Here is a 27,319-nt window from a genome sequence, read left to right on the forward strand (position 1 = left end):
TACATATAAGTCTTAAAACCATTGGTTTGTGTTAAAATTCCAGTAGTGCCCTTAAAATCCTTATAACAGTAACAGGAGATCACTCAGAGGAGGAGGACAGAAAGGGAAGGGAAAAGGAAAATTGGAGAGCCTTCAAGGTGAGGAGGAGATCTACATGAAAATAGGGTTCCAGACAGTCACCTTCATTTTCCTGACTTGTTTTCAGAAGTCTGGCCCCTTCTCGCAAGCGGCCAGGACTTCGACTTCCAATCTTGGCCCGGGAGCTGACTGATTGGGTACTTTCATCAAAGACTTGCTCTCGAAGCTTTCCTCTAAGCTGCCAGTTCCTAAAAAGTACTTTTAAGTGTTGGATGATAACCATCAATTCAACCTGTATCGTTTCTGAAGTGCTATTGTTTGTACCATGGCTGTAAAGTCCCTCCATGCTTTCTTTCTCAGGTAAAGTTGGATTAGCTTTAAGGCTTTGGGGTACAGTGAAAGGTCATAAAGTACTCTGCAGATTACAAATATTATATTGTGCCAATCTTTGGCCAAGCACACTGTGAAGGAGAATGTCTTTGTCCAGGCAAGCTGAATCTTAATGCTGTAGAGACCCTCTTGCATGGCTCTCGTGCCACAGCCAATTTATGGTGACCTCATAGGATATTTAAGGCAAGAGATGTTCATAGGTGGTTTGCCATTGCCTACCTCTTCTGAGCAACCTTTGATTTCTTTGGTGGTCCCCCATCCAAATACTAACAATGGCTGCCCCTGCTTAGCTTCTGAGCTCTGAGGAGCTTGGGCTAGTCTGGGCTATTGAGACTGCTAAGAGACCCTGAAAGGTTTTCAAAATCTAAGGGAGAGAACCATATGTTCATCTCTTGGTCTTCCAATACAGAGAGGCTCAGAGCACTGGCAAGTGTTTGCCAAACAGAGGTATATTAACAAGCCCCTCCTAAAAGTCATGAGTTCCATTTTGTTTTAATAACTCCCTTGAAGGATCCATCTTGGAGAATGCAGAACCTCCAGGCTGTAATTTCTGCCACCCAAACAACTCTGTTCAAGTCCAGGATTTCCTGAAAAGACCCCATGCTGTGGCAGAGGAGGACCCTACTGGGCGGGGGGTGGGAACTAGGAAGGCAAACCAGACATAGGCCAGTAGAGTCAGTTCCATTTGATAGTGGTTCTCCAAGGTCTTGTGCAGAGGTCGTTTGCCTTCCTTCTATGTGAGATTCTTGTGGAGAGTCAAGAGTATTGAAGTGGGGTCTTCAGTGTGCAGGGTGGGTCCTTTACCAGGGAACTTCAGCAGGGTTATTTGTGCATTGGTGGTACCTGCTTGGCCCCTCCCAATCCAGAAAGGACCTGTAGCGTACGAAGACAAAGAAGGAAATACTTCTAGTCTCTGACGCCACCTAATTAGTGGGAATAATTTCATTTTGCAGGCACACTCCTCGTGATTGATGGTGTCCTGATTAATTTTTTCCGTTAGCTTTTACTGGAGCCTCTTTTATCTAGTTTTCCCAGGAGATGTAGAACCACAAGGCACGTGGGTTGCTTCCTTGTGACTCTATACAGTGTTAGTTTTGTTAGACTTCATGGCAAGCAATTTTATGATGTATGGGCTGTACTTCTCGCACTGTTAGGTAAGCAGCTCATTTGCAGGAATAAGGAGAAAAAGTAATACAAACAGACTTTTTTAGACATTTGTCATTTGTAAGGATCATACCACAATTGAGTCAAATGAAGTGTACTGATTAGACAGCAGGATAATTCCTTGAAAAGAAATAACAGCTCCAGCAAATGAACTTGATATGTCATCCACTCAAAATAAATTTAAATTTTGATCCTATTTATTTGTACATCTGCAAATGAAAAGCCTGAATGTGTCTTCTCTGTGCCTTTTGTGCTCACTTTGCTTGCTGGTTAAATGTGACGGATATTTTTCTGTGGCTTTGAGCACTTCTGGCGGAGCATTACCTTGGTGTTGGACTTGGTTTACCTCTGATGTAATAGCACCCTTTTAGTGTGTGTTTGACTTCCCAATATCTAATCCAGACGAGTCAAGGCCAACCTTCAGATTTTCCTGTTTGCACTAACTACTCCAAAACATAGTGGTGTGGCATGCTGCCAGTTCAGACTGGCATTCTTGGCTGTTCTACTGACTTTCTGAGCTCTAGCCATTTTGAGAAGCAGGCTGGTGGCACGTGTTTTCCACATAAAACAAAATTCCAGAAAGTTTCACTAAGTGGGAAGCTGTCTCTGTTCCTAGAAACCCACCCTCCCTGTTTCTATCTGATGTGAAGTGTTTTGAGAGGTTTTTTACTTTATGTCAGTTTATAGGTAAAGACCCTTGAGCACTTTTGGCACCAGGCTGTTGCTGAAGCAAATCCAACTTAAATTTGACATGCCTTTTCCTAGAAGTGCCCCTCCTTGAGATCCAGTGTGGTGTAGTGATTAAGAGCGGCAGATTCCAATCTGGAGAACCAAGTTTGATTCCCTACTCCTCCACATGAGCAGCAAACTATAATCTGGGGAGCCAGGTTGGTTTCCCCGTTCCTCCACATGAAACATGCCGCATGACCTTGGGCTGGTCACAGTTCTCTCGGAACTCTCTCAGCCCCAGCGACCTTCCAAGGTGTCTGTTGCGGGTAAGGGAAGCGATCATAAGTTGGTTTGAGCTGTTGAGTCATCTGTGAATGGAACTGGGCAAAAAAACTGGAGCTGGCTTTGGAAAGCAGAATTGCATTTGTCTGTTCGCTTGCTCCTAGAAAAAGAGATTCTGCTGCCCTGTTTCCTAAGCATCGCTTGGAGCCCTTGTGAACCAAAACCTTTTCACAGCCCCCTCAGAGTGGTGCAGGTCGAGCAGGTGAGTGAGTGCTGGTGCCTCTGGAAGCAGTGCTTGATGTGTTCCTTGAGAAAGCTGCGTGGCCCCAGCTCCAGCCTCAGGTGCAGGTGAGCAAATTGCAGCTTCCATCTCCTTTCTGATAGAACCTGACTGCCTGACTTGTGCTTTCCAGTCTCCGGGCATTGAGCTCGACCTCCTCTGTGGCATCCCAGCCACGCCTGTCGTCTGGAGGCGAATCCCCCACCCCTTTACTGCAGACTAGTTCCCACATCAAGTGGGAGTCAGGTGTCCAAGCTGAGAGGGGAACGTGTTGCCCGCTTGCTATTTTTAAACACTACAACAGTGTGTGCAAGTACTGTTCAGTTAGAAGGTGGAAATTCTCCCTTGGAGGCAAAAACTGGGGTTCCAGTCAGCTGTCAGTGCTGCAGAATCCAGGTCATCGCTCCTCCAGGGAGCGTGTGTGAGGGGGAGAGATCTTTTGCATAGCAAACGAGAAACTGCTTTGCTTCCTCTTCCAGAGCTCCAGAGCAAAGCAGTCGCTTTGTGTGTTAACAGCCTTTAATAATCTTTCCAAAGAGTGTGGCGAGGGCAGGGGAAGCCGGTGCCACATTTCTCCCATAGGGCAAAGCTTTCTTTTGAAGATTTTGGTTTCTCTTTGTTAGTCGGGGGATGTGGTGACGTGTGCTCGTCTTGGGTGCAAGGCTTCCAACGGAGATCGTGCGAGAAGACAATCTGATCTTTTTTTGTAACGACCACTGGATCTTCTGCCTGCAACTTGTGTGCTGAATGTGCTGCATAGTAGGTTTCTGGGAAGCAACCAAAATCGGAATAGATTGAACAACCAGAATATGGTTCGATGTGGGTGTGTTTAGGGTTTTAAATTTGGAACGAAATAATGCTTTCAACTAGAGTGGGAACAGAACAGAAAAGGACCAGATAGGACTCAGTACGTGTACTCAAGAAGCCTAAACAGGCAAGTTACGTACGTTAAAAGATTCCAAGTCATATACCTGATTTGTGAATAGTGAAACAGAGGTGGTAGTTGCTGTGATCAGCAGTGAAGTGGGAGTGTATATTTTATGCGCAACAGGGGAGCCACATTTTGGCAGGCATTGCCTGTGCAGATTATTTTCCAGGTGTCCTATCACTGTCACAAACTGTCAAGGAAGCCATTTTCTGCCGTGCAGTATTGGGTTAATTATGACAGTGCCAACGTGGTTGCTGTAAAGGCTGCATAGACATGTTCACAGAGTGCTGCGAACACCCTAAAAACTGGTGTGCAAAATATGTTCAGCGAGTAGATTGTAGAGTTCTCAAGCACTTGATGATGAAGGATCTAGTCCTGAAGCATGCAACCAACGAGATGCAAAGATGCCTCTTGATTCCTGATCTGTCAGTAGGTCCACAGCTGGCCAATTCCAAATGTGCCACTTGATTGTCTTTAGATTGCACGCTTCCGTCGCTGCCATTCATGCTTTGTGCAATCAATAACTTGCTAGTTTTTGTATGTGTTGCTGCCCCCTCTTGGATGAAATTAGGGAATTATTCATTATCTTGAAGTGGTGACCTGGAAAATTGATAAAGAGTGTGCAGGTGTGATACTTATAGGGGAAGAAATAAATGTATGCTGGAATAACTTCTTGTAGAGTTACAAAGGCTGTGATGCTGTGTAGAATGATGTCAGAGGAGTCCAAAAAGGTAGCAGAAAAGATGTTCTCTTGTTGTAGAACACTGGCAAACCATTGAGCAAGATACAATAAATGCTTCTTCCTCCGTTATCATACCTAATAGTATCGCTATCGTGATACTATTTTTAACAGTGGCGCACTTTTTGCATGGGTTAATGTAAGTTTTCACTATCTAGTAGAAGAAGAGTTCGGGTTTATACTCCACCTTTCTCTCCTGTAAGGAGACTCAAGGTGACCTACAAGCTCCTTTCCCTTCCTCTCCCCACAACACACACCTTGTGAGGTAGGTGGGGCTGAGAGCGTGGCTAGCCCAAGGTAACCCAGCAGGAATGTAGGAATGCGGAGACACATCTGGTTCACCAGATAAGCCTCCACCACTCAGATGGAGGAGTGGGGAATAAAACCCGGTTCTTCAGATTAGAATCCACCTGCTCTTAACCACTACAGTGTGCTGGCTCTCTGTGAAAGCCTTATTTAATAAGGTTTTATGCATTCAGTTTTCAAGATGCAGCTGAGGATGAATAAGCAGAGCCGCTTTAATCTCCAGGACAAGGGTTTTGTTGGGATGGGTTAAACGACAGTCCCATTACTGTGATTACATCTGTTGCTGCCCCACCCTTTACAGACAACACAGTGGAAAAGCATGCATCAGAGTTCGAAATATATGAGCCAGAACACCTGAACACATCACTTGCCGTGCTGAGGCCGCTCCCTTAGCGATCAAGGAAAAGATGACCTCAGCCTTGTCTGGACTATATAATAATCTGCAGTTAGCGGTCTCTGCTCAGTGGGGCGTGTTCCAGGCTGATGTTGTTGGCGCTGCTGAAGCAACGTAAGGCAGGGAACATACTTGAACAATGCCTACTGCTTCTCTGCCATTGCCTGGAGTGGTGCGACAATTTTTTAACATCTGTTTTGATGGACCTGGGAATTCTGCTATCCTGCCTGGTTGTCCTGTAGCCATGTCCTTGCCCACCTCAACGTTGTGCTAAACAAAAGCCTCTTGAGCTCTCTACTGTAGCCCTTGTCAAGCAGAATTTAGTGTTGCCCCTCCGGGAAGTGCGGTGGTTCGGTGCTTGGCACTCAGAAATTCCCAGCCGTGTTCCTTGATCTCTCCAGTTAAAGGTGCTTGGGTTGCAACCTCTGGGAAAGAGTTTTCCTGCCTGACATCCTGAAGGACCGCTTCTAGTGAAGAGCAGAAAATACTAGCCCGAATCAGTCGAAGGTGATGTCACGAACTGTATTTGATTATCTTCCTCTCTCTCTCTTATACTGATTTTCCCTGCTGTTCCTTTATGCAAACTATCTAGACACACCCTGATCAGACTAACAAACAGCTTCTGTGTAGGTACCTTGTCCCCTTCTGGCTCTCACTGAGGGTAATGCTTTCTGTCCAGTGACTTTCTGTCCAATGCTTTCTGTCTCATTGAGGGTAATGCTTTCTGTCCAAGGGGGACCAGAGGGGGCAGGTGACCCAGGCGCCATTCTCCTGGATCATGTGGGGAGCACATTTGGGCCACCTGCTGGGTGGTGGTGGTAATGGGGCAACGAAATCCGCTTCCCTATATCTGAGTTTCCATGTTTCTTTTTCTAATTAAAAAACAACAACAGCTTGCAAATGTAGAGGGAGGGTGCAATTTGAGAGGTTGCCCCAGGTGCCAATTTCTGGAGATACACCCCCGCCTCTGTCCATGGTGCGCCACTTCAGGCTGCTGAAGAGGCTCACTTACTGCATGATCTTCCTTACAAAATAATTCCCCACACACAGAAAGCTAGCCTGTCATGACAAGCTTAGTCTAGAATCCTTGCGCCTGACATGTTAACTTGCTATGTGGAGGGCTTTTAAAAATATGGAGAAGGTTTCTGTCTCATGAGCCTCTGTCTTGCAGTCTGCCGTGCTACTTAGGTCGTTGTGTTGTTTGTTTTACAGGGATAGCTTATAGCTATCCAGCCAGTATACTTTGCTTTGAGTCATGTAGTGCTTTAGAATTTTCAGAACATCTCACACTTGCTAGCCCAGCATTCCTCACAACAACCCTGCAAGGTAAGCCATTCCTATCATCCCCATGTTACAGAGGATTGGGCTGAAAGAAGGTGTCACTTCCTAAGGCCGCCTAGTATAACTGCAGAGTTGAGACTTAAACTGGGATTTCTAGTTTGCAACTCAGTCCTTTAGCTACTCCTCTATTGAAGGTGAGACACCTGGATTTTAAACCCAGGTTAAAACATTACACTTGATATTCGGATGCATGCAGTGTTTGTTTTTGGTCTTTTGATTGATTCACATGTGCTCTTATAAGGCAAAGTCCAGTGGAGAGAGATGTCCTAACCCTCAGGCAGCTTTTTCTGTTCTTTTTTGGATGCATCAGTGCACTCTTTGTGCAAGCTGTGGTTATGACTTCTTAGTGACTCACTCAAGCTGGCTAAAGTGAGCCCTAGATCACAAAATCCTGCAGCAGGGCTGGCAAAGTTCACCTGTTCTTCTTTGCTAAGGGGAAACCTGATCCGTAGGCCAGCGTTTGATGTGCGTGTGATTGTGGGAAGTCAGGCCGGCCCTGCGTTGTCAACCTGGCCTTAACTGGGATCATTAGTTAAAGAACCTTCTTAGATTTTTGCCATCCAGGATATTAGGAAAGCTACAAAGTTAGTATATTGATTGTTAGTTACTGAGGGTTGAGGCAACCTTCAAGATTCCTTTGAGGAAGCCTATGCTTGATTTCAAGGGCACTGGCTGAATGGAGAACAAGGTTAATATTCAGGATCTTGGGATAAAATTGCATTAACTTTCTCTTGTGGATCACTGGCTCTTCGGTCTTGGTGAAGTATGAAGTATACTTCGCTCTGCTGAAGTATGAGGCGAGATCCCTTTAAGAAATTATGGAACCATAGGGATTGAAGTCAGCCAACCTTGTGGTATCTTATGGAACTCACCACAGGGCGCAGTGAAGACCAGTAGCTCACATTTGTTCAAAAGGGGATCAGGCAGATTCATGAAGGAAAGATCAGTTGGGGTCATGGTGGCTAAATGGGACCTCCTCGCACAATGATGTAAATATCAGTGCTGGAGAAGGGGTAACGGTGGGGGGCCTGCATGCCCTTTCTGTTGGGAGCCTCTTGCCCCTGCAGAAAAGGATGCTGGGCTAGATGGAGCATTTCTCTCAGCCATCAAAACTCTTGTATTCTTACCATCTTTATGCTCCTAAGCCCATGGATGTCAGTTTCTTACCAATTGGTTAGACAGATATTGCCACTGACTTTTTGATTGTCTCTGGGCTGTTCTTATTTGCTTGCTGTTGAACGCAGGACTAGCAAACTCTGTCCTCTCATGCATGCTCCAGTGATCTCATTGCAAAGTGCGTATGTACCAAAAACTTAAAAGAGTAAACTGCAGATATGAGCATGCATTCCAGAGTCAGGAGCCTCCAGGCTGTAGGTCAGGGGTGTTGCCAGTTTGCCACCATGATGTTGCCAGCTTGCGTTCTGCGTATTCTCAGAGGCTTTCTTACCTCACAGAGCCCAGGTCTAAGTTAAGAAGAGACTCTGGGCCTTTGCTGCGATGAGTCTTGGATTAAATTAAGCTTTTATGCTTAACCTGATGAGAGGTACAGGACTTGTGGCCTACCACTGTATGAGGAAATATTTCTGTTGCTAACATAACCAACTGCCATTTTTCAGGGTGTGGACTGGAGGCTTGTTTGAGGGAAGGTGAACTGTTTGGGAAGTTGGAAGAGGATATTTGGTGCAATCCGTCTACCCACGAGGGATTTAGGGCTATGTTGAAGTCAGAGAAAGAGATTTAGGGCTACGTCGATGTCAGGGAAAGGGAAAACCACACCTGAAACACACAAACTATGATCACACCCACACAAAATTGTGGCGGTTTGTGGATCACTTCGCTAATGACAAAACAAGATTACTGCAGCTTTCCCTGCTTTGTTAGTTAAGAGTGAAGGGAAATCAACATGTAAACACACTGGTAATGAGTCAAAACAAAGTTCTCCCTCTGAGCTCGGAGGACATATTTTTTTTCTGGGTCATTCCCACCATTGACCTGGGAGGCAGGAACCGAATTTTCTGCTTCCTGTTGTAGACCACAAAGCCATGAAAATCAAGGGCATGTTTCAACTCATAACCTGCCTGTCTTCTTCTCTAACCTTCCTCTCGAGCCTCATGGGTGTGCTGATATCCAACCAGGAGGCCATCCAATGGAGGAGATTCCATTCCAGGCTGTTGCAGCAGGGGCTTCACCCTTACTAACTCCAAATCTCCCACAAAGTGGAGAAGTCCATCTTGGTACCCCTAACAGTGAAATGTGACCTATCCTGGTGGTTCAAAACAAAGAGCATCTAGCAAGGGAAGGAATTCAGCTTGCCAGTATTCAAGCAAATCACCATAGACGGCGAGTCTGACCGGCTGGAGAGCGGTACGAGAGGGAGTTCCCAAACAGCAACGCTCGGCCTCTCCTGGGTCCAGTTTACATAGAAATCGTCTGGAGCTGAGAACAGTCCTCTTAGCTCTCCAAACATTCCAAGAGCAGATAGTGGGTCACCACATTCTCATCCGAATGGACAGCATGGCAACCAAAAGCTATCTGACCAATTAAGGGGGGCTCAGGTTGGGGAAGCTGCCAAAATAATCACCTAGGGTGAAAAGCACCTGCAATACCTCAGGTCTGAACATATATAGGGAGAACTAAACTGCGAGGTGGACTGGCTTAGTCAGGAGCACCTGTCTCAAGGAGAATGGGCTTTTCACTAGGAAATTTTCCAGGAAATCACATGCCGTCTAGACAACTTCTTTGAATCGCCTCAGAACCACCAACTGCCAAGGTTCTTCCTGAGGTTTGACTGTCATCAGGCTGAGGGTGGATGCCCTGACTATGTACTGGCCCAAGGGACTCCTAGTGTGCTGGCTCCTTTCTGGCCAAGGAGACCTTGGTTTTCTCTTCTACCAGGGGGTGGGGGTTGTCAACAGGCCCTCCCTTCAGGCTCCCAAGACACCTGGACCTTCTTCTTGCCCCCCCCCCCCAAGAACTTCTTCTCCAGAGATCTTCTTGCACCTTCATACTGACCAATTGCAGTTAGCCTATGTCCGTGGTGGCGAACCTTTGGCACTCCAGATGTTATGGACTACAATTCCCATCAGCCCCTGCCAATTGGCCATACTGGCAGGGGCTGATGGGAATTGTAGTCCATAACATCTGGAGTGCCAAAGGTTTACCACCACTGGCCTTTGTCTTTGTTACCAAGACTATCTTGGCTGCTAGGAAGAAATCGATCACTTGGACCTATGAGAACTCCTGGAAAGTATCCGTACGCTGGTGCAGGTGGAAAGGCTTCAACCATTTTGAACCTGGACTGGCAATAGTTTTGCAATTCCTCCAGAATGGAGTGGATCTAGGACTGCTATTGTCCACATTGTGGAAGTTGCCTTGATCAATAGACCGGGTCCAGTTATCCACATACCTTCTTGTGATTAGTTTGCTCAAAGATTCATCTGTCAAGTAACCCCCACAGAGACATTGTTTTCCTAAATGAAGACTGAATACTATTCTGACTGCATTAACCAAGCCACTGTTTGAACCAGTGAGGTTCTCTGGTTCAACCTCTGCCACCCTGCATTACCTGAGAATGACAACATTTTCCTAATCATGGTGTCTTCAGCCAGGAGGGTATTCGAACTGAGTTCCCTGTCAGTGGACCCCAAACGGGGTGTGTTTTCCATCTCTTCACAAAGTGCTTCCAAAAACTAACCCTGTATAAGTGGAGAAAACCTTTATGCTCAGAGGCATGATTTCATTTCATTCAAAGTTGTGTTTGGTGCACATCACTACAATTAAAAAAAACCACTTTGCTCATTTTAATGCTCTGCTAATTGTAGATGGTACAAATAATGTGCTGAGTGTTTATAGTTCTGAAAGCTGCCTGGAGAGGTGTAGTCAAAACCAGCCAGGTTTTTCTTGGGTAGCTTTGAGGCCTCGCCCGATGGGAGTGAATATTTAACTGGAAATCTTAGATGGGGAGTGTTCCTACCAGTGAGGCACCGCTGGATTAAAAGGATGCTATGCTATATATACTCAAAACAAATTAATTGCGTGGGTTGCTGAGCTACAAGGGATTTCACAGTGGTGGATGGCTTTGCCTGGCTGTGGAGCGCGTAAATGGTGGCCTCTGTTTGATCCCTGACAGCTTGCTGAAAGTGACATCCCTGGAAAAATTCAGATGGTTTTGGGCTGATTTCCCCATCACAGACTTTGTCCAGTGTGCTGTCAAGACCTGTTCTTTGACCCTGATGCCTGAAAATAAGCAGTATTTGCAGTAGCATCTGTAGGACAGAACACTTGGTAGGTGTCCTCAGCCTTCCCTGTCGCCCTAACTTGTGTTACAATGCAAGTTTCTAAATATGCCATTGATGCATTCATAACTTACGTTTTAAGATGTACAAACAAATGTGGAACGTATGTCTGAAAATGCATGTGAGTTCTTGAATCAGGGCTGGAGGTACGAGCAGTCTGTAATTTAGTGGGAATGCTTTAGCAGTTGCTGCAAAAGGCAGGCATCTTCTAGGGGCTTTCTCATTTCACCCCTTCTCTTGCCTCGTCATGTTATTCTTGGTGGTTTCTATTGTTCTGGGTGTCAGAGATTCTTGAGTAGTGCAGGCAGACATGAGTCAACAAGTGTTTGTCAGTGTTGTGCAAAGTAACACAAGCCCTTTTCCTCCCTACTCCTGTGCAGGCAGGGTCACCCCCTCTCTCCCCTTTTCTCTCCTCCTCTGGGTCCCCCTCCCACCCACTGCAGTGTTTCAGCCAAGGAAAGTTTATAAGTTCTGAGTCAGCATCGGCTGCCTTAAGACAAAAACATACAAGATCCTGCCGACTTGCAGAAAATCACAGGCATGCATACCAATACCTTGGAAACCTGGCAGGCATCTCGGCCTTCCCTTGTAGTCCCCTGTGATCTCTGGCTTGCTGCCCCCAGGTTTGGGTTTTTACAGGACAAGCCATTCCTGGCAAGAATGGGAAGAGGAGGAGGTAGATGGAATTCTGACCGTTGCTTTTACAGAAGGGAGCTTTGAAGCTAGTCCTGTGTATTGGTTAACTCTTGCTTTCTTCCCTCCTCAGGAAGGGCGTGTGGATATAATCCTTACTCATCTGTTTACGTGCACCTAGCTTGTTCCCTTCCGTTGTGAAGCAGTGCAAGATGGAAGGACAGCCAGTGGAAGAACTCACATCATACCTTGGAAAGGCTGGAATGTTGTGGCTGTGGTGACCTGAGACAGTTTTTTTGGGATTTCCCTGTTTTAAACCACCCCAGAATTCCACCAAACCCTGTTTGTTTGTCTGGCAAAATAGGAAAATGAGGAGGAGACCTTGGCGAGCTCACTAACTTCAGCTTGGCTCTGCCTGCAGTATACACGTAGAAGCTGCTCTTGGATTCTATGCTCCCTGTATTATAAAAAGCATGTTTAGCTCAGCAACAGGGCTTATCATGATAATAATTTGATGCAATAAAAAAAGTGGGATTTGGGGAGACCAAGGAACAGAATCTGTGGGAAGATGTGAGACTCGGCACTCTTTACTTTGGATCGGTTTGTCTGGAAGAACGACGGATGCCTTGGTTCTGCACTTCAAAAAACTAGTCAGTAATGTTGACTTTAATGCTTGTATGGGGTAATGGAACAAGTGAGGAAATCACCTTGGCCAGTTTTCTAAAAAAGGGTGGTTAATGTTGCTTCTAGTGAATACTAATTTTTATGCTTGGTGACAGGTATTATGCATGATGGCACTCAATGGAAGAAGGCCAAAAAGAGGTGCTTGCAGAGAGAGATATTTAAGCCTCAGATCTGCAGCTGATTGTATAACTATTTCAGGACAAATTGTACTTTCTGAAATATTCCAGGTGATTTTTGGGATGAAGTTGGGAAGGTGGCATTATGTAAGATTAGAGAAGGTCAGGGGAAACCCACAGGATGTGGACAGACATGCTCCCTTTGCAGTTCACAAGCATTTCCTGTTGTGCATAACTCACCTGTCCAGTGTCTTGAACTCTGGATGTTTTGAGGGAAAAGGTAGATAGAGTTTGTGGAGCTTTTTCAACAAAAGCTGGAGCAAGGCAACCTCATCATATAGATATACATTTCTTAAGCGCTGTAAAGCTGATGTGTCACAGCATGAGGTAGAAGAGGTGCTTCTTGGGTGTCGCTTTTTTGTGATTCAGTAGTGTGGCTGTTGCCAGTTTGTGGTGTTTGCAGCCCTTCAGATGGATAGAGTTGTGTTTAGTGTGCGTGCGTGTCTCTTGGTTTCTTGAGGACTAGCAACCATTGTGACTCCAAAGAGGGTATGCTACAACAAATAAAAATAACCCAGTGGTTTTGCATGTACCTGTGAGAAAGCCCAATATAGTCTGAACTGCTACAAAGACAAAAAACCTGACAATACTTTGTTTTCTTTCAGCCATGGTCTAGCTAAGGATTGTGCACAAAGCAGGATATGAAGGTATTTTTTAAATGTTATAGCTTGTTAAAGAAGTTTCTTTCTTCTTTGTTTATAAGGTGGCGAAAAAGTTTTTGATGGTGTCTCCTTATGCATATCCTTTGACATCCTTAACTAGGGCCAGCCAGTAAATCACGATTTGCAGTGTCCATGTCTAAGCACACCATTACCAGTCATGGTGAAAGAGTCATATTTCTCTTAAATAACATTTGTTATATATATAAAACATTGTAAATGATGAAAAATAGCATTTATTGCATCTTCAATCTATTTCCAGATACGATCTCCGTAATGTTTTATAGAATGAAGTTTCCTCATCCAGATTTCAGAGCATATCACTGCAAGTTAGTTTCATGAATTAGGAATGAAAATCTGTTTGACATCTATCAAAGATGGCATTGCAGATCACAATCAGCATAAAAGCCACCCACAGAAACAATGAAATGTGATCTCACTCCGTCGCCCTTACTTCCATTCTAAAGAATGGCGAGACTTGTTAATACCTCTTGATCTGTGGGCTGATTGGGTAGGGACTCTAGTATTGTCAGTTGCCTTGGGGTATATAGAACCTTTTCTGGGTTTGTGGACATTTGTGATGTCTTTGCATGACTGGTATTTAGGTTGCCAGCAGTTTTCGGAGATGGCAGTGACACACTGGAGCTTTTATGGAAACGGCAGGAACTCACATGGGGCCACTGGTTCACTTCCTCTGGGATTGTCCCTCTTCCAAGAGACTAGGGATTACATGGTGAATGCCGCCATGTGAAAAATACCCCAAGGGTCACTTACCCTACAAGTGAGCCTCTAGCATTCTGCCTGCCCACTGCTTGAAACTCTGAAGAATGACTGCCATGGAGTGTTAAGGAATGCACTGCAAGCAAAACACCAGAGAGCATGGACATACTGGAATGGCAAGAAGCATAAACTGTGAAAGCTCGCCTGGACTTACTCCCTGCCAGGAACAGGAAAAATGCATTAACAAGAATCTGAAGAAGTTGGATCTGAGTTCAGGCCATTGCTTCGTTCCAGTAAAAATAACTGACACACAGAGAGAAAGAGAGACAAAGAAACTGAATCACATCGGTTGACAGGGAGTGTGTGTGTGTGTGTGTGTGTGTGGTGTGTGTGTGTGTGTGTGTGTGTGTGTGTGTGTGTGTGTGTGTTTAAATAGCCTCTAATAGAAGTTTGTGTTCTCTCTGCCCTCGGTCACTGTTGCCTAGCATGTGGTGCTCTCATCCTTCAGAATTTCTTTGTTTACAGTAGCGGAGACAGTATCTGCTCATGAACTAGATGTGGGATGCTGATGGCCAGAGCTGATAGGAGATACTGGCTCCATTTATGGTGTCACAGTGCTAACAGTACATCATCCAGGCTTTGTTCTCCTTTGTTTCTACTAAGAAAGTGTTAAGTGCGAAGCCGCAGACCAGGGGTGTCAAACTGGTTATTTTATATGGAGGTTGTATATGATGTAAATGTGACTTGGTTGGACCAGGGTCGGGGGAGAGGCTGCCTCAGCTTGGCACTGGGGTGGCTGGTCAGCACTAGGGGTGGTGGTGTGTGGGGCTTCCACTGTGGTAGCCTCATGAGCCCAGATCAACACCTCCTCGATGGAGGTGGGATTGGCACCTCAGGTGTGTGTGGCGGGGGGGGGGGAGGGAACTGCCTCAGCTGGGGAGCCTGCAATGGGGTGGGGTGGCTATCTTGACTGGCAAGGCTGCAAAGGACTTGCCGGCCCAGAACAGTACTGGGGAAGATGATCTATAGTGGGCGGGGGGCGGGGGGTGCCTCAGCTGACAGCCTCACAGCAAACTCATCAGCCCAAACCAGCTCTGGTGGGAGGGTGACTGCCTTGGCTGGTGAGCCCTGGGAGAGGTGTTCAGTAGGATCGCCCTCCCAGATTGGCATGGGTGGGTGTGTGTGGTTCACCAGGACAGATTGGGAGTTGTGGGGCCCTGGATTGGACAGCCCACAGCAGAATAGGGTGGCTTCCTGTACTGGTGATCCCCAGATCGGGAGCAGAGTTGGTGGGTGCCTGGATTGGCAAACCCACGGGTGGGGGGTGGGGGCTTTCTGGCCTGCCAAGCCTGCAGTGACTCACCAAGCCAGATTGGGAGTGGGGGTGGGGGGAGAGGTGGGTGCCTGCTAGTGGGTGGGAGGTGCCCTTGCTGCTAGTAGAGGAGCCCCCTGCGGAAACCTCCATGTGTGTAAGAGGGGTTTACATTGAGCTCTGGACTTTTCATGTCTGTTGTATTGGCTGTGTGAATTACCAGAAAGCCTAGCAAAAGATGCACTTCAGAGTAAGTCTTTGTGTGAGGCTAAAGTTTTGTGTAGCTGTTCTGTGACAGAGTTTATAGCTATACAAATGATTCACACATTTGTGTTACTGCATCCTTTTTGTCAGCCTTGATTTCTTTCTTTGGCTTTGTTCCCCCAGCCCCTCTCTATGCAAAAGTATCTTTGCTCTATAATGGGGAATGTTGGGGAAACATTGCCTGTTCAGGAAGTTCCTTATTCCCTTAGTTCTGTACTGAAGTAGTTCAAATTCTGCTCCAAGAACAGCTGAATTCTGTAATAAGTGCACATTTTGCAAATTGGAAATGTTTGAATACTGCTTGCTAAACCTTTGCTGCTACTCTCAATGAGGAGGGACAACTAGTTAGGCATGGCGTTAAAGCTTTCCCTCCTAACTCCTGAAAACTCTTCTTGTTTCTGATTTCGAAGGTTGACTCTCACTTTCCTTGTAATGTACTAGCATCCATGAGGGCTAGAAATTCAGTTTTTTCCCCTCAGAAAAGGGGCAAGCTAGGTATACATGCAGGCTGTGGAGCAATATTTTTTGACTCAATAGTTCTTGGCTGGGTTATGATGACATCTGTAAATCGGCCCACTGAGAGCAGCTCCCTCTTGGCCAGAGTTGCTGGGTTGTTGCAGATTAGATTTGACACCGTTTTTTTAAACTTCCCTGACAGCAGTTCTGTTTGTGTGCTTTTGTACCTCTCCGGGTGCTGTAAGATTGTACTGAACGAGACCCAGCACCATTATGCTAGTAGCATGCCAGCTTTCTCCCTAGTTGGTATTGGCAGGAGCTAAATCTGAGCAGTGCTGCATTTCTGAGATATAAAGCTGCCAGCTGCGTATTACAATTGTAAAGGTTTATCTTTCTCTCTCTCAAAAGCTTTCCCACAGAAAGCTAATGGGCTTTTGAGGTGGCATAATTACCTGATCAGGCAAAGGCCTTGTGATACATCACAAAGTGAAAGCATCTTACCTATTTGAAAATAACTTTGAGAATAGAGATTGAATATATATTTAAACAAAGCTGCTAAAAGAACAGTCCCTTTGGTTTGCCTGTCAGGAGAGTGGTGTGTGGGAAGGGTATCATGTGTGGTATAATGTATAACCTTTTGGAAAGGGTATAATGTATGGAAAAGGATTAGTTCTTTGAATGACATCATTGAATAACAGGATCATTCTATTGCTTAGATTTGGAATCTCTATTCCCTAAAGGGATCTTTAGAGTGGAGAGAGACTGTGGAAAATAACACCAACCTTGTGGATTCCATGCTTCCAGTAACAGCCCTACAGTCGTTTCCCCCTTAATCTTGTATTCAAGCTTGTTCATGGGGAATATGATCTCTTAACCAGGAAGAACATGGGAACTGATGAGATTCTGCTGCTCATTTTGAAGTGTTTTTATGTCCAAATGTTTACTTCATCCCCCTTTTTAAGTAATTTTGTTTACAAGCAATCATAATACTACTTAACATTTGGGCCACTTGTGTTCAAAGCACTTCTCGTAGATTACCTTGTTATCTGTACAACGTCCTGTCAGGTTGGTCAGTAATATTATCGGATGGGAGAGTCCTGAAGCTGAGAAAAAGTTACTTGCCTTTAGTTGTTCACCAAGTTTGTGGCAGAGGTTAGGTTGGAACTGAGACCAGCCATAACTCATTATCACATCCACCAAACCCTACCCCAATCCAATAATGTCTGATTTTATTGGCTGTTCATTGTAAGTTCTGTAACAATTATTATTTCAACCCATTGTCCCACCAGAAATGAGTCTCTTTGCATTAGAAACGTAATAGGAAAGATATTCAGTTAAATATTTTTATCCTGCCTTTCTTGCTATACATATTAGTTCCAGGCAGCTTGCAATGAACCAAAAGTACAGGGCAAAATAATCAACAGCCAAGACATCAATTTCACATAGTTACCATGTTGATAATAAGGAGCCTTCCTTTTCTTCCAGTGACATAGCAATCCACATCTCAATGTTCTTCAGGGGCCTGAATAAACAAGATGGTCTTAACATTGTCTGTGAAACATGGATGTGGTAGGGGCCTCTTTCACAACATGCCTCTTTCACAGCATGTCAGTTCTGGAGAAGGAGCAGGCCATAGGAATTGGTGGTTCTGCCAAGGAGATAAGCTTCATTCATGAAGTCCAGTCAGTCTGCAGGAGTCTTGGGGAAGGAAGGGGCCTGAGGGATGGTACACAAATTCACTCAATGGGAGCAGCCGGCCCCATCAGAGCTGCACCAGGCCCTGAGTGGCATAGACTTTAAAGGTCTAGAACAGTGGTTCTCAACCTTCCTAATGCCGCGACCCTTTAATACAGTTCCTCATGTTGTGGTGACCCCCAACCCTAACATTTATCCATCCATTTACCAGATGGAGTAACCACTGATGCAGAGAGTCTTACGCAACCCCTGCGAAAGGGTCATTTGACCCCCAAAGTGGTCCCGACCCACAGGTTGAGAACCACTGGTCCTAGGAAGACCACCTCCCTTGAACTGGAGGGGGGGGGATCAGTTACCAGGGGAACTGTTTCAGGATGGGAGTAGTATTCCCAGTATACATATATAGAGAGAGGAAGAACAAGCTTTTGAACATGTGGTCAATGTTTTTTGTTGCTCCAGTTCTGTCACTTGAGAAGAAAAAAAAATCCATCCCAGCTCCTTACCTGTACTAAAATGGGTAGCAAATTGGCCAATAGTCGGCAATAAAGATTAAGCAGCACAACGGAGGAGATAGGAGAGTTCATCTAATCAAACACAGCGAGAAACCGTATCAAGGAACCAACCAAACACTGGGAGGGGGGATTTTCTCTTGGCACCTAAAACTTGAAAGACTTGGTACTGGCCACACTGAGGAGAGCAGGAAATTCTGTAACTGATGGGGACAGGACAGCAAAGAGCACATCTGTTGTGCTCACTCACCTTATTTATGTCCTTTTGGTCATATATGACAGGGCCTAATTGAAGGGCAGATTTATGGACATGCCAGCTGTTGAACTAAATCTTATGTCCCCAGCTCAAAGAATTTGTACCCATTGTGAATTCATTATCTGTTACCTTTACCCTCTTAATCCTGACAAAACAGGAAAGCTAATGGAGAGTATGGTTGGTCCAGGATATCTCTGGCTGTGGATGGGCTTACAGATTCATTGCTTGGATATACTGCTGAGCTCTCCAGCCTCCGGTTGGATAATTTGGCACTGGTAGCTGGGAATGCCTTTCCCCAGCTTTGGCCAGCTGCTGCCTTATTTGGGCAAAAAAGGTCTTGCAGCTGCAGTGTATACCTTGGTGACATAGATCTACCACACTGTGCTTTATGTGGGGTTGCCCTTGAAGACTGTACAGTTGCAGCTGCTGGACAGAATGAGGTGGCCAGAATGTGGTGACTGGAGTGGGTCATGTAGGTACCAGAAATGTTTTTTTTCCAGCTGGTTGAAATACCTAATGCAGGGGTCTGCAACCTGCGGCTCTCCAGATGTTCATGGACTACAATTCCCATCAGCCTCTGCCAGCAGGGGCTGATGGAATTTGTAGTCCATGAACATCTGGAGAGCCGCAGGTTGCAGACCCCTGACTTAATGCTTAACACTTTTAATGTTTGAAATGATTTAACATTTGCTACCGTGGAGACCTTGAGTTGGGTAGAAAGGTGGCATAGAAGTGTTTCAAATAAATGAACAAAATAACCAGTGCATTCTCAATCAGGGTGATAGGGGTGGGTTTTTCCACCTTTTCATCCTACCTAGGAACTGTAACTAATGAACTGAATTGCACCGAATGCAAACTCTGCAGGGAAATGTGGAAAAACCACAGTAAGTCCAGTCTTCTAAACCTGGTGGTTCGGACTGAATTGGAATGTGCCTGGGGAATTTTCTTTTCTCTGCCACGAGCTTTGAAATTCAACCTGAAATTCAAACACGTATCCTCAAGCTATTCCCATTTACAAGACTTTTTAACCTCTCTTTTCTCAGCTTTTGTTTCTAGGGCGGCTTCTGGGGTTGCGTGGGTTATGAAGTTCTCCTTTTCCTTGAGCACAGAATTTTGACTGAAAGCACAGTGCATACCCACCCCCTGTTTTTAACAGTGCTCCAACCTGCCAGTGAAAAGTGTGCATGGATTGGTGATCACCCTTTCCTTTCCTTTTCCAGGTTATTATTGCACATGGATTAAAAGAAGCAATTGTTGATGAGCCACGTGGCAGCCAAGAAGTTAGGCGGACTGGAAGGGGGACAGCTGCCAGCAGACCAAGGAGGGCTGGTGGCTAAGCTGGAACTATGGAGGAGAGGAGCAAGGAGAAGGTGAACCAGGCTCATGTCCTCTTTGACCGCTTTGTCCAGGCCACGACCTGCAAAGGGACTCTGAAAGCCTTCCAAGAGCTCTGCGACTATCTGGAGCTGAAGCCCAAGGACTATCGGACTTTTTACCATAAGCTCAAGTCCAAGCTAAATTATTGGAAAGCCAAAGCCCTTTGGGCCAAGTTGGACAAGAGAGGCTGCCATAAAGACTTCAAGAAAGGGAAAGTATGCGCCAACACGAAGGTGAGTAGTCAGCAGAAACCGCTTGCGGTGTGGCATCTGTCATGTTGATTGCAGTTGTGATTAGATGTCCAGCTGAAATTTCCCACGTGCTCTTAGTTGTCTCTGCTGTAATAATGAGAACAGTAATCACAGTTGGTCAGTAACTATTTTGCACTAGATTCGAGTACAGTAGCAGCTTAAAGACCAACAAGAATTGTGATACATCTATTTTTTGCAACGGATACTGAACTTTTAACTGGAATTGCCCATTCGATTGAGCGGAACTTCTCAGCATCCAATCTTTAAAGGGGGAAAGGGCTGCTAGTTGGTTCCCCCAGTCTGTTTTTTTTTCCTGAGTTTCTAGTTGAGATCAAACAACTGCTCAAATATTTATGTAGAAATGTGCATTTTGATTAAGCATCTATTAAGATATTGCAGCGTTACATAGCCTGAAGACTGATTCATGCTTATCTTCATCACTCTGATGCATAGTCAAGTGACGATATGCACATTCCTGTGAATGGGCCATCACAGGAATTCCACCTAATCTCTTGACAACTCCTATGCATTGCTTTTCATTGAAAACTTCCAGTGTTTTGCTGAGTCATCCAATATGGCGTAATCAAGTGATAAGATTAAGTGATGAGCCAGAGGGTGTGAATCAGCCCTAAGAGATTGTGTAGGTATTTAGTGGTTTGCCCACTTAGTGCTTCTTGTATTATTTATGTGAGATTATTGTGGTTTAAAGAACTCTCTGCTTTGATCCTGCATATTTAGTTGAAATCCTTTTGGGTTCTTACATTCTGCTCCTGAGATGTTTTTGCCAGGTTGGAGGTTTTGTGACTGCCCTCCAGTTGACTTCTGAAACCTATTCAGGCATCCAGCCAGATTTCCTGTGATTAATAAATGCAGATTTAAATCTATCTCTGTCATGGGCTCAAAGGTAGCCCTAGGAAAGGGGCGCTTTATTCCAGATTCCTGTCTCTGAGAATGGGAAGAGTGAAGCTCTGTCTAGTTGGAATTTTTGTGAAAATGGGAGGTTAAGGAGCTGGTGCACAAAGTTGGGTTGAGTTTGCGGAGGGGAAGGAGCTCAGTGGGGAATGTGATGCTACGGAGCAGCGTTTCCCAATCTGGGGTACATGTACCCGCAAGGGTACATGCCAGAGCATTTGGGGTACACCAAAAAAAATCACATAATGAATTTGCTAGTACGGGTGTACAGCTTTAGGGAAATCAGTTTCCAAGGGTGAAAAAAGGTTGGGAACACTCAGTGGTGGGGCGGAAGTGTGTGCTTGTGCACCGTTATTTTTTTTGCGCTTGACGCCTGGGAGAGCAAAATCACCCCCCCCCCTGCCCTCCTTCGACCCCACGGGTGATCCTTCATTGACATTATTTTGGTTCCCAACCCCTTTCCTCATTATCTTAGCTCCCTGTTCCTTTTTTTGTAGTACTTTTGAGGCTGAAAAGGTCTAGATTACAATGATTCAGGAACTGCCTGAGGAACTGTCAGCCCCAGGAGACCCTTGGGCTCACAAGGTTCTGGGAGAAGTATAGTTCGTCAGGCAGCTTCTCCTTGAACTGTGGGCTGTGGCCATGCTTTCAGCCCAAAAGTACCGCAAAAAAGAAATAGGAACGTCAGGTAACGTCGTGGGAAGGGGTTGGGGTGTGTGCTGCAGGTGCCGGGGGGGCCATGGGGGCTGACAGAAAAACACTAGCACCAAGCGCACTGGCTTAGCCTTGGCCCAGCTACGCCTGTACCGACCTGCCCCCATTTCCTCTAGGGAAAATAATCACTGTATGCGGGACACCAGGTTCCAACTGGGGTTGATAACCCTAACTAAATATCCCTTATTCATTCTGTCTTCCTTCTTGCGGTATTGTGTGCAGACTTCATGTCGACTATGCAACAGTTATGCAGAAGTGAAGATGGCATATATTTTTTCCAGAAAGGGACAGTTGTCTGTATTCATTGTGGCAATGCTCTAATTGGTTTTGACAGGATGTTTTTTTTAAAAAAATGTGCTATAGTAGTAGTTAAACTGCACTCTGACTTTAGCAAGTCACTCTTAAAATAGAAGTAATAAATAGCTCTGTCTTGAATTACTATATTTTAAACTCCAAGGTATCCTTTTTAAAAAAATATTGCTGCTTCCACTTTAGCCAGGAAGTCATCTAACTATTGTTACCACATTGGTAGCTTTTTTGAAGTGAAAATTTATTTCTACCAATTCACCACTTCCACTTTGCAATGCTCCATGATGTAGGGAAGCTGCAGACAGCTGTGGCTGGTCCTACAGCTTTATCTTGAGAAAAGCACGATGTCTCAAAAGATTACAGCTCACAGTGTGCTTTGCAAAGGCCATCTCTTGTGAACAAGCTTCGTCTTTCAATATTGAGTTCATCTGTCTTCTGGTGGTCTGATAGTTTGGTGATCTCACTCCCTGGGCCTTTGACTCAAAATAGTCAACTGGGCTGAGAATTTGAAGCGTACACTGAAAATGACTATACATGAAACGGTGACTTTTTTTTTTTGCAACCCAAACCCTAGAAATCTCATCTTTATTGCCTAGATATCCTTAAGTGTCTTGCCTGGCCTTGCTTTTCTTCTGCTACATTTCAAGAAGTACTGGGAGGCCGATGTGTGTATGTTTCCTTGTCTTGATTTTTTTTAAAAAAGTCTCCCCTATATGCCAACCTTTGCTGTCTCTCTCTCTTTCAGTGTCTCATCATTGGGGCTGGACCCTGTGGCCTTCGAACAGCCATTGACCTGTCCTTTCTAGGAGCAAAGGTGGTGGTAATAGAAAAGCGTGATGCCTTCTCCCGCAACAATGTTCTGCACCTGTGGCCATTCTACCATATTAATTCCACTTTGCGGGCCTCGGGCCAAAAAAAGTTCTATGGCAAATTCTGTGTCGGGAGCCTACTCAATTATATCAGTAAGTGGTGCCATTTTTTACACAAGCAGGGAGAAAAGGAAGCAGATGTTTGACAATAAGTTAATTTTGGCATGGAAAACTGGTGATGATGGTCGGTGGAAAGCAGCGTCAAGCCATCATTGAGTTATGGTGATCCTCTAGGGTTTTCAAGGCAAGAGATGCTCAGGGATGGTTTGCTGTTGCCTGCCTCTGTGTAGCAGCCCAGGACTTCCTTGGTGGTCTCCCATCCAAGAACTAAGTTGCTTTGCTTCAGAGATCTGATGAGATGAAGGTAGCTTGGGCCATCCAAACCCTTCTTCCCCAAAGAGCAATGTACATTTGCCAATTTACTGGCTTGCCTGTTGGGTTTGTAGGGAGGGGAGTCCGCAAAAACACCCCAGATATTTCCCTGGAACAGAATCATGCCTTTGTTCCCCAGGATTATTTGAACTTTGGAAATACTTTCTGGTTCCTTGTTAAACCGTCAGTCGTGTTTCAGTACTCTTGTATTAAATGCTAACTACGAAAAATCAACCAGACCAGAAATTCCAGAACTTATTCAGTATGAAACTGATCCTGGCTTCGTAGCTGGTGTTACTGTGTCCTGGCCACAGTTCTGGTTAAGAGGCCTCCCCCAATTTGCATTTAGTCCTGCAAAAATGATTTGCAAGAACCTCCAATATAATGAATGCAGAGAAGAAATGGTCATTTGCAGAAAGAGGTGGCAGTTTCTTCCCAGGGCATCTTCACAAATCGGTTATTCCTGCCCGTTCCTCTGGGAGGCAGGACTGTATCAAACTTCCTGTTGTTGGCCCCCCAGGTTTTTATACATGGAAAAAAGAAAGAAAAAAATAATGTCCACAATTATTAGTTAAAAGACTTTATTTGATCTATTTCTCTGCAAACCCTCAAAGTGTGCTGGCATTCATTCACAAGAGCAGTAACTAGCTGCAACATCGACCCCCTAATTTTGTTAAGCAGTTTAATGTCCATAAAAACTTAGAAAATTGCCTGACTTGTTGAGTCTCTAGCTAAAACAACAAGGCCTTTTGATGAACACCTGTATACTTCGGGGGTAAACAAGCCTCTTAATCTACTGTTCAGTTTTCCTCCCCTTGCCTCTCTCTTTGAGTGTAAAAGGGGGGAAAATCATATAGACTTGAGAATTTACTTCATGCATTTGAAGCCAAGAAAGCTAATGCTGCAATAAATGTCTTAGTCTATAAATTTCCAAAAGACTCTCTGGATTTTGCTGCAATAGACACACTCATCCATCTGGCTGGCTTTCAGAAGGCCTTTCTGAGGGCTGTGCTGTCATGGCACATTCCCAAGACTTGCTGCTCATCCAGTGACCATAGCATGAAGGACTGACCACTTGTAAACATCTTTGCCTTCTGCCTGTGCAGGTATTCGTCAGCTCCAGCTGATACTTTTGAAGGTCTCCTTGATCCTGGGGGGGTCGAGATCCATGTCAACGTGGAGTTCCAAGGTCTTGTCTATCCCCCGGAGGACCAGGAGAATGAGAGTAAGTTGAGTTGGGACTGACAGCTGCTTGGAGAGGGGCTGGAGGGTTGCTGTGCTGCTGATAGCGAAGGGGCCATTCATTCGTAACTGCAGCACGGTGGGTCCTGCTCCCACTGGGCTGCTTCTCTCTGCTGCTCTAATAATGAAGACCACACAGGAGGAATGTGTGGAGTAGTTATTTTGCACTTCAGCATTTCTAGTGTCAGTGCGTTGTTGCTTGGATGTTTTGAATGGTTGTGCTGTGATTTTGGGAGAATATTTGAATAATATGGAGTTTGATCCACAGGGATATTACATGCAGTTCATCTGGGAAACACATCCCAGTCGGAATAATGGAGTTTGATGTGATCATTGGAGGGGATGGAAGGCGGAACACTTTGGAAGGTAATGGCTTCTGGTGTCTGACTGCAGCACTGAGCGGGGTCCTCTAGTCTCTGCTTCTCTTTGTAGCCTGCCTTCTCTGTCTTGCATGTTCTCTAGGGAAGCGCTTCATAAAAACAACCCTGCAAAATGCAGGGACTGTAGTTCAGGGGCAGAGCAAGGGGGAACTGCGCCTGGGGCACATGCGCATCCTGTGCCCCATACCCCCAACCCAGCATGCACCTGGGCGCCGCGATCTAATTCTCACTTCCATTGGCCATGCCTGCTGTAGTTCCCAGGTCTGGGAAAGCATTTGGTGAAATGTGTTCCTGCCTCTCTCTTGGATATATTATCTACTGAGTCTGTGTTTGGTGAAGCAACCCTCCTCTTTTCAACAGAGTTTCATCATGCTGTCTGGTTTTGGCCAAGTTGCTTCCACTGCTCCGCATTGCCCTTACTTCCTTTAGTATTCTCATGGAATTTCGGCAGTGTTTTGAGTTCCTTGCATGTGCTCTGCCAGCCCTTTCACTGTCAGAGGGAACAGCTGACCCAGAGGTCTGCTTTTGTTGTCTGTTCTTCTTATATGATGCTCAGGCTTTCGGCGAAAAGAGTTCCGAGGCAAGCTGGCGACACAATGCAAACTTCATCAACCGCAATACCACGGCGGAAGCCAAAGTTGAAGAGATCAGTGGTGTGGCCTTCATATTCAACCAGAAGTTCTTCCAGGATCTACGAGAAGCTACAGGTGTGTGAAAGCATCCAGGGATGGAAATCTGGCCAATCAACCAGCTCATTTAATCTCTCCTCAGCTTTCATTTGTTTTCTGTATTGATTCACATCTCCCCCATGGCTCCATCCCATTTGCGAGTGCATGTAAAAATATGGCTCCCACTGTTCCTTGTATTACAGTAAGAGAGTTCTCAACCCGCACAGCATGCTGGGACATTGCAGTTAGCAACCAAGCAGCCCCTTGGAAGGTACAATGCCGTCTTGGGTTCCAGTCACGATTTCACAGCAACCCACCGTCGTGGAAGACTTGGCATTTTCTTACTGGTTATGGGAGCAGTGGCAGACATTCCAGTTAGTACATACCTGGGTATCTATGTCTAAACATGCGCACAGACTCTGAGACCAAGAGCTGCAACAAACCAAGATGCCAGCTCTGTCCTTGTATTTACTCTGACGACATAATAACTGGACACCTGCCATACTAGCTCAAGTTCATTCACTTGTTCATCTTCCAGCATTATATATGCCATCAAATGTCAGCAGTTCCCTTCTGCTCTCATCAAATCGGTCAATCCGTATAAAAAATAAAAATAAATGGACATAGACCTGACATTAAAAGCTACAACGCTCAAGAACAAGGAAGCAGCACTTTAATCCCAGTAATCCTTTGCTGACCTAAGAGTGGCAGTCTTCAAACAAAGAAATTTCAAAGGGAAATTTCAGCGCTTCATTGCTGAGCTTGAGTTAATTCACAAGTTCAGAATGATGCACTCCCATCTCTGAATAGGGACTTAAGGTTTTTATCTCACTGCAAATACTAATTTTCTGCACCCTAACATTTCCCCTCTTCTCTAATCAATCTGATTGCAATATACATTGTACCCTTGCATCCTTTACTTTTCACAACACCCCTCCCTCCTTCTGACTAGGATAAAAGGTCCCAGATTTTCATTTCTGCTCTACTGTGTCCAGCAAAGGGAACTTTGACTCTCAAGCTTATACTCTTGTTGGTCTCTTAAAACCATTTAACTATGGTTTTGTAAGACTTCCACACCAGAGGTGTTGAACTCATTTGTTATGATGGCCAGATGTGACATAAATGTGACCTGGTCTGGCTGGGCTCTGTGTGTGTGGCTGCCTTCGTTGGCCCCAGTATGGCCTTAGCGGGAGGGGCCTGGTGAGCCCACAGCTGGGTGAGGTGGCTGCCTTGAGAGGGTCTGTCACGTCCGTGAGCCAGCTGAGGCAACCCTCCGCTGCTCCTGATCTGACCAGTGTGGTGTAACGGCAATGTTGCACTATGATCTTAGGCCCAGATTCAACCTACTTCACTGTGGAAGCTTGAGGACCTTTGGGCTAGTCTCTGTTTCTCACAGAATTACTGCTGTGAGGATCAAATGGAGGTAAACACAGCGTAAGTTGCTGTGAGTCCCCATCAGGGAAAAGCAGGCTATAAATATCTAAAATAATAAACCTCCATGTGATCTAATTCTATGCTGCTGTTTTTCTGTAGGCACCTTGTTTTTATGTCTTGAGCATCCGAACTGGCTTTCTTAGTGCTACCATTTCTACCTACATTCTTCCAGGAAGAACTTTTTTTTCCACCTCGTGATGTGTGGCAAGTCTTTCCTTAGAGTGCTCTCCAGAGACCACATGATAGGGCCCCACATTCCAGTCTAGATAGTCCTTCACCGGGTCTTTTGGTTTTTGACACATTTTCAATAAAATACAAGAATATCTACACTACTTATTTTCATATCACAAAATGTCTCACAAAAGATTTTAAATGGCTGGCTTCGTAGGGCATTTCTGTTCACGAAATAGCTTATATAAGGAGTCATTGGGTCATCATGTCACTTAGGATAAATGCCTGCCATATTTTCTGGTTCTGCACCGGTTTCTTTTTTAGTTGTGCATGGAGATAAAATGATAAACCAAACCTGAGCACGCTTCCTGGGAGCTCTGTTTCCCTTTC

The 27,319-nt window shown here is 45.3% G+C and overlaps 1 protein-coding gene across 1 annotated transcript in view; it reads left to right on the forward strand.

Moving 5' to 3' along the window:
• MICAL3 (microtubule associated monooxygenase, calponin and LIM domain containing 3) overlaps positions 1-27,319 on the forward strand; it is a 220,536-nt gene that overhangs the window by 62,600 nt on the left and 130,617 nt on the right. Inside the window, 8 exon segments of the mRNA XM_048502423.1 lie at positions 19,451-19,840; positions 22,539-22,755; positions 24,141-24,187; positions 24,190-24,263; positions 24,295-24,312; positions 24,560-24,642; positions 25,213-25,249; positions 25,251-25,363. Coding sequence (XP_048358380.1) covers positions 19,577-19,840; positions 22,539-22,755; positions 24,141-24,187; positions 24,190-24,263; positions 24,295-24,312; positions 24,560-24,642; positions 25,213-25,249; positions 25,251-25,363 — 853 coding nt within the window. The 5' untranslated portion in view covers positions 19,451-19,576.

The sequence above is a fragment of the Sphaerodactylus townsendi genome, linkage group LG06 (assembly GCF_021028975.2).
Source record: "Sphaerodactylus townsendi isolate TG3544 linkage group LG06, MPM_Stown_v2.3, whole genome shotgun sequence".
In the NCBI taxonomy this organism is placed as follows: domain Eukaryota; kingdom Metazoa; phylum Chordata; class Lepidosauria; order Squamata; family Sphaerodactylidae; genus Sphaerodactylus; species Sphaerodactylus townsendi.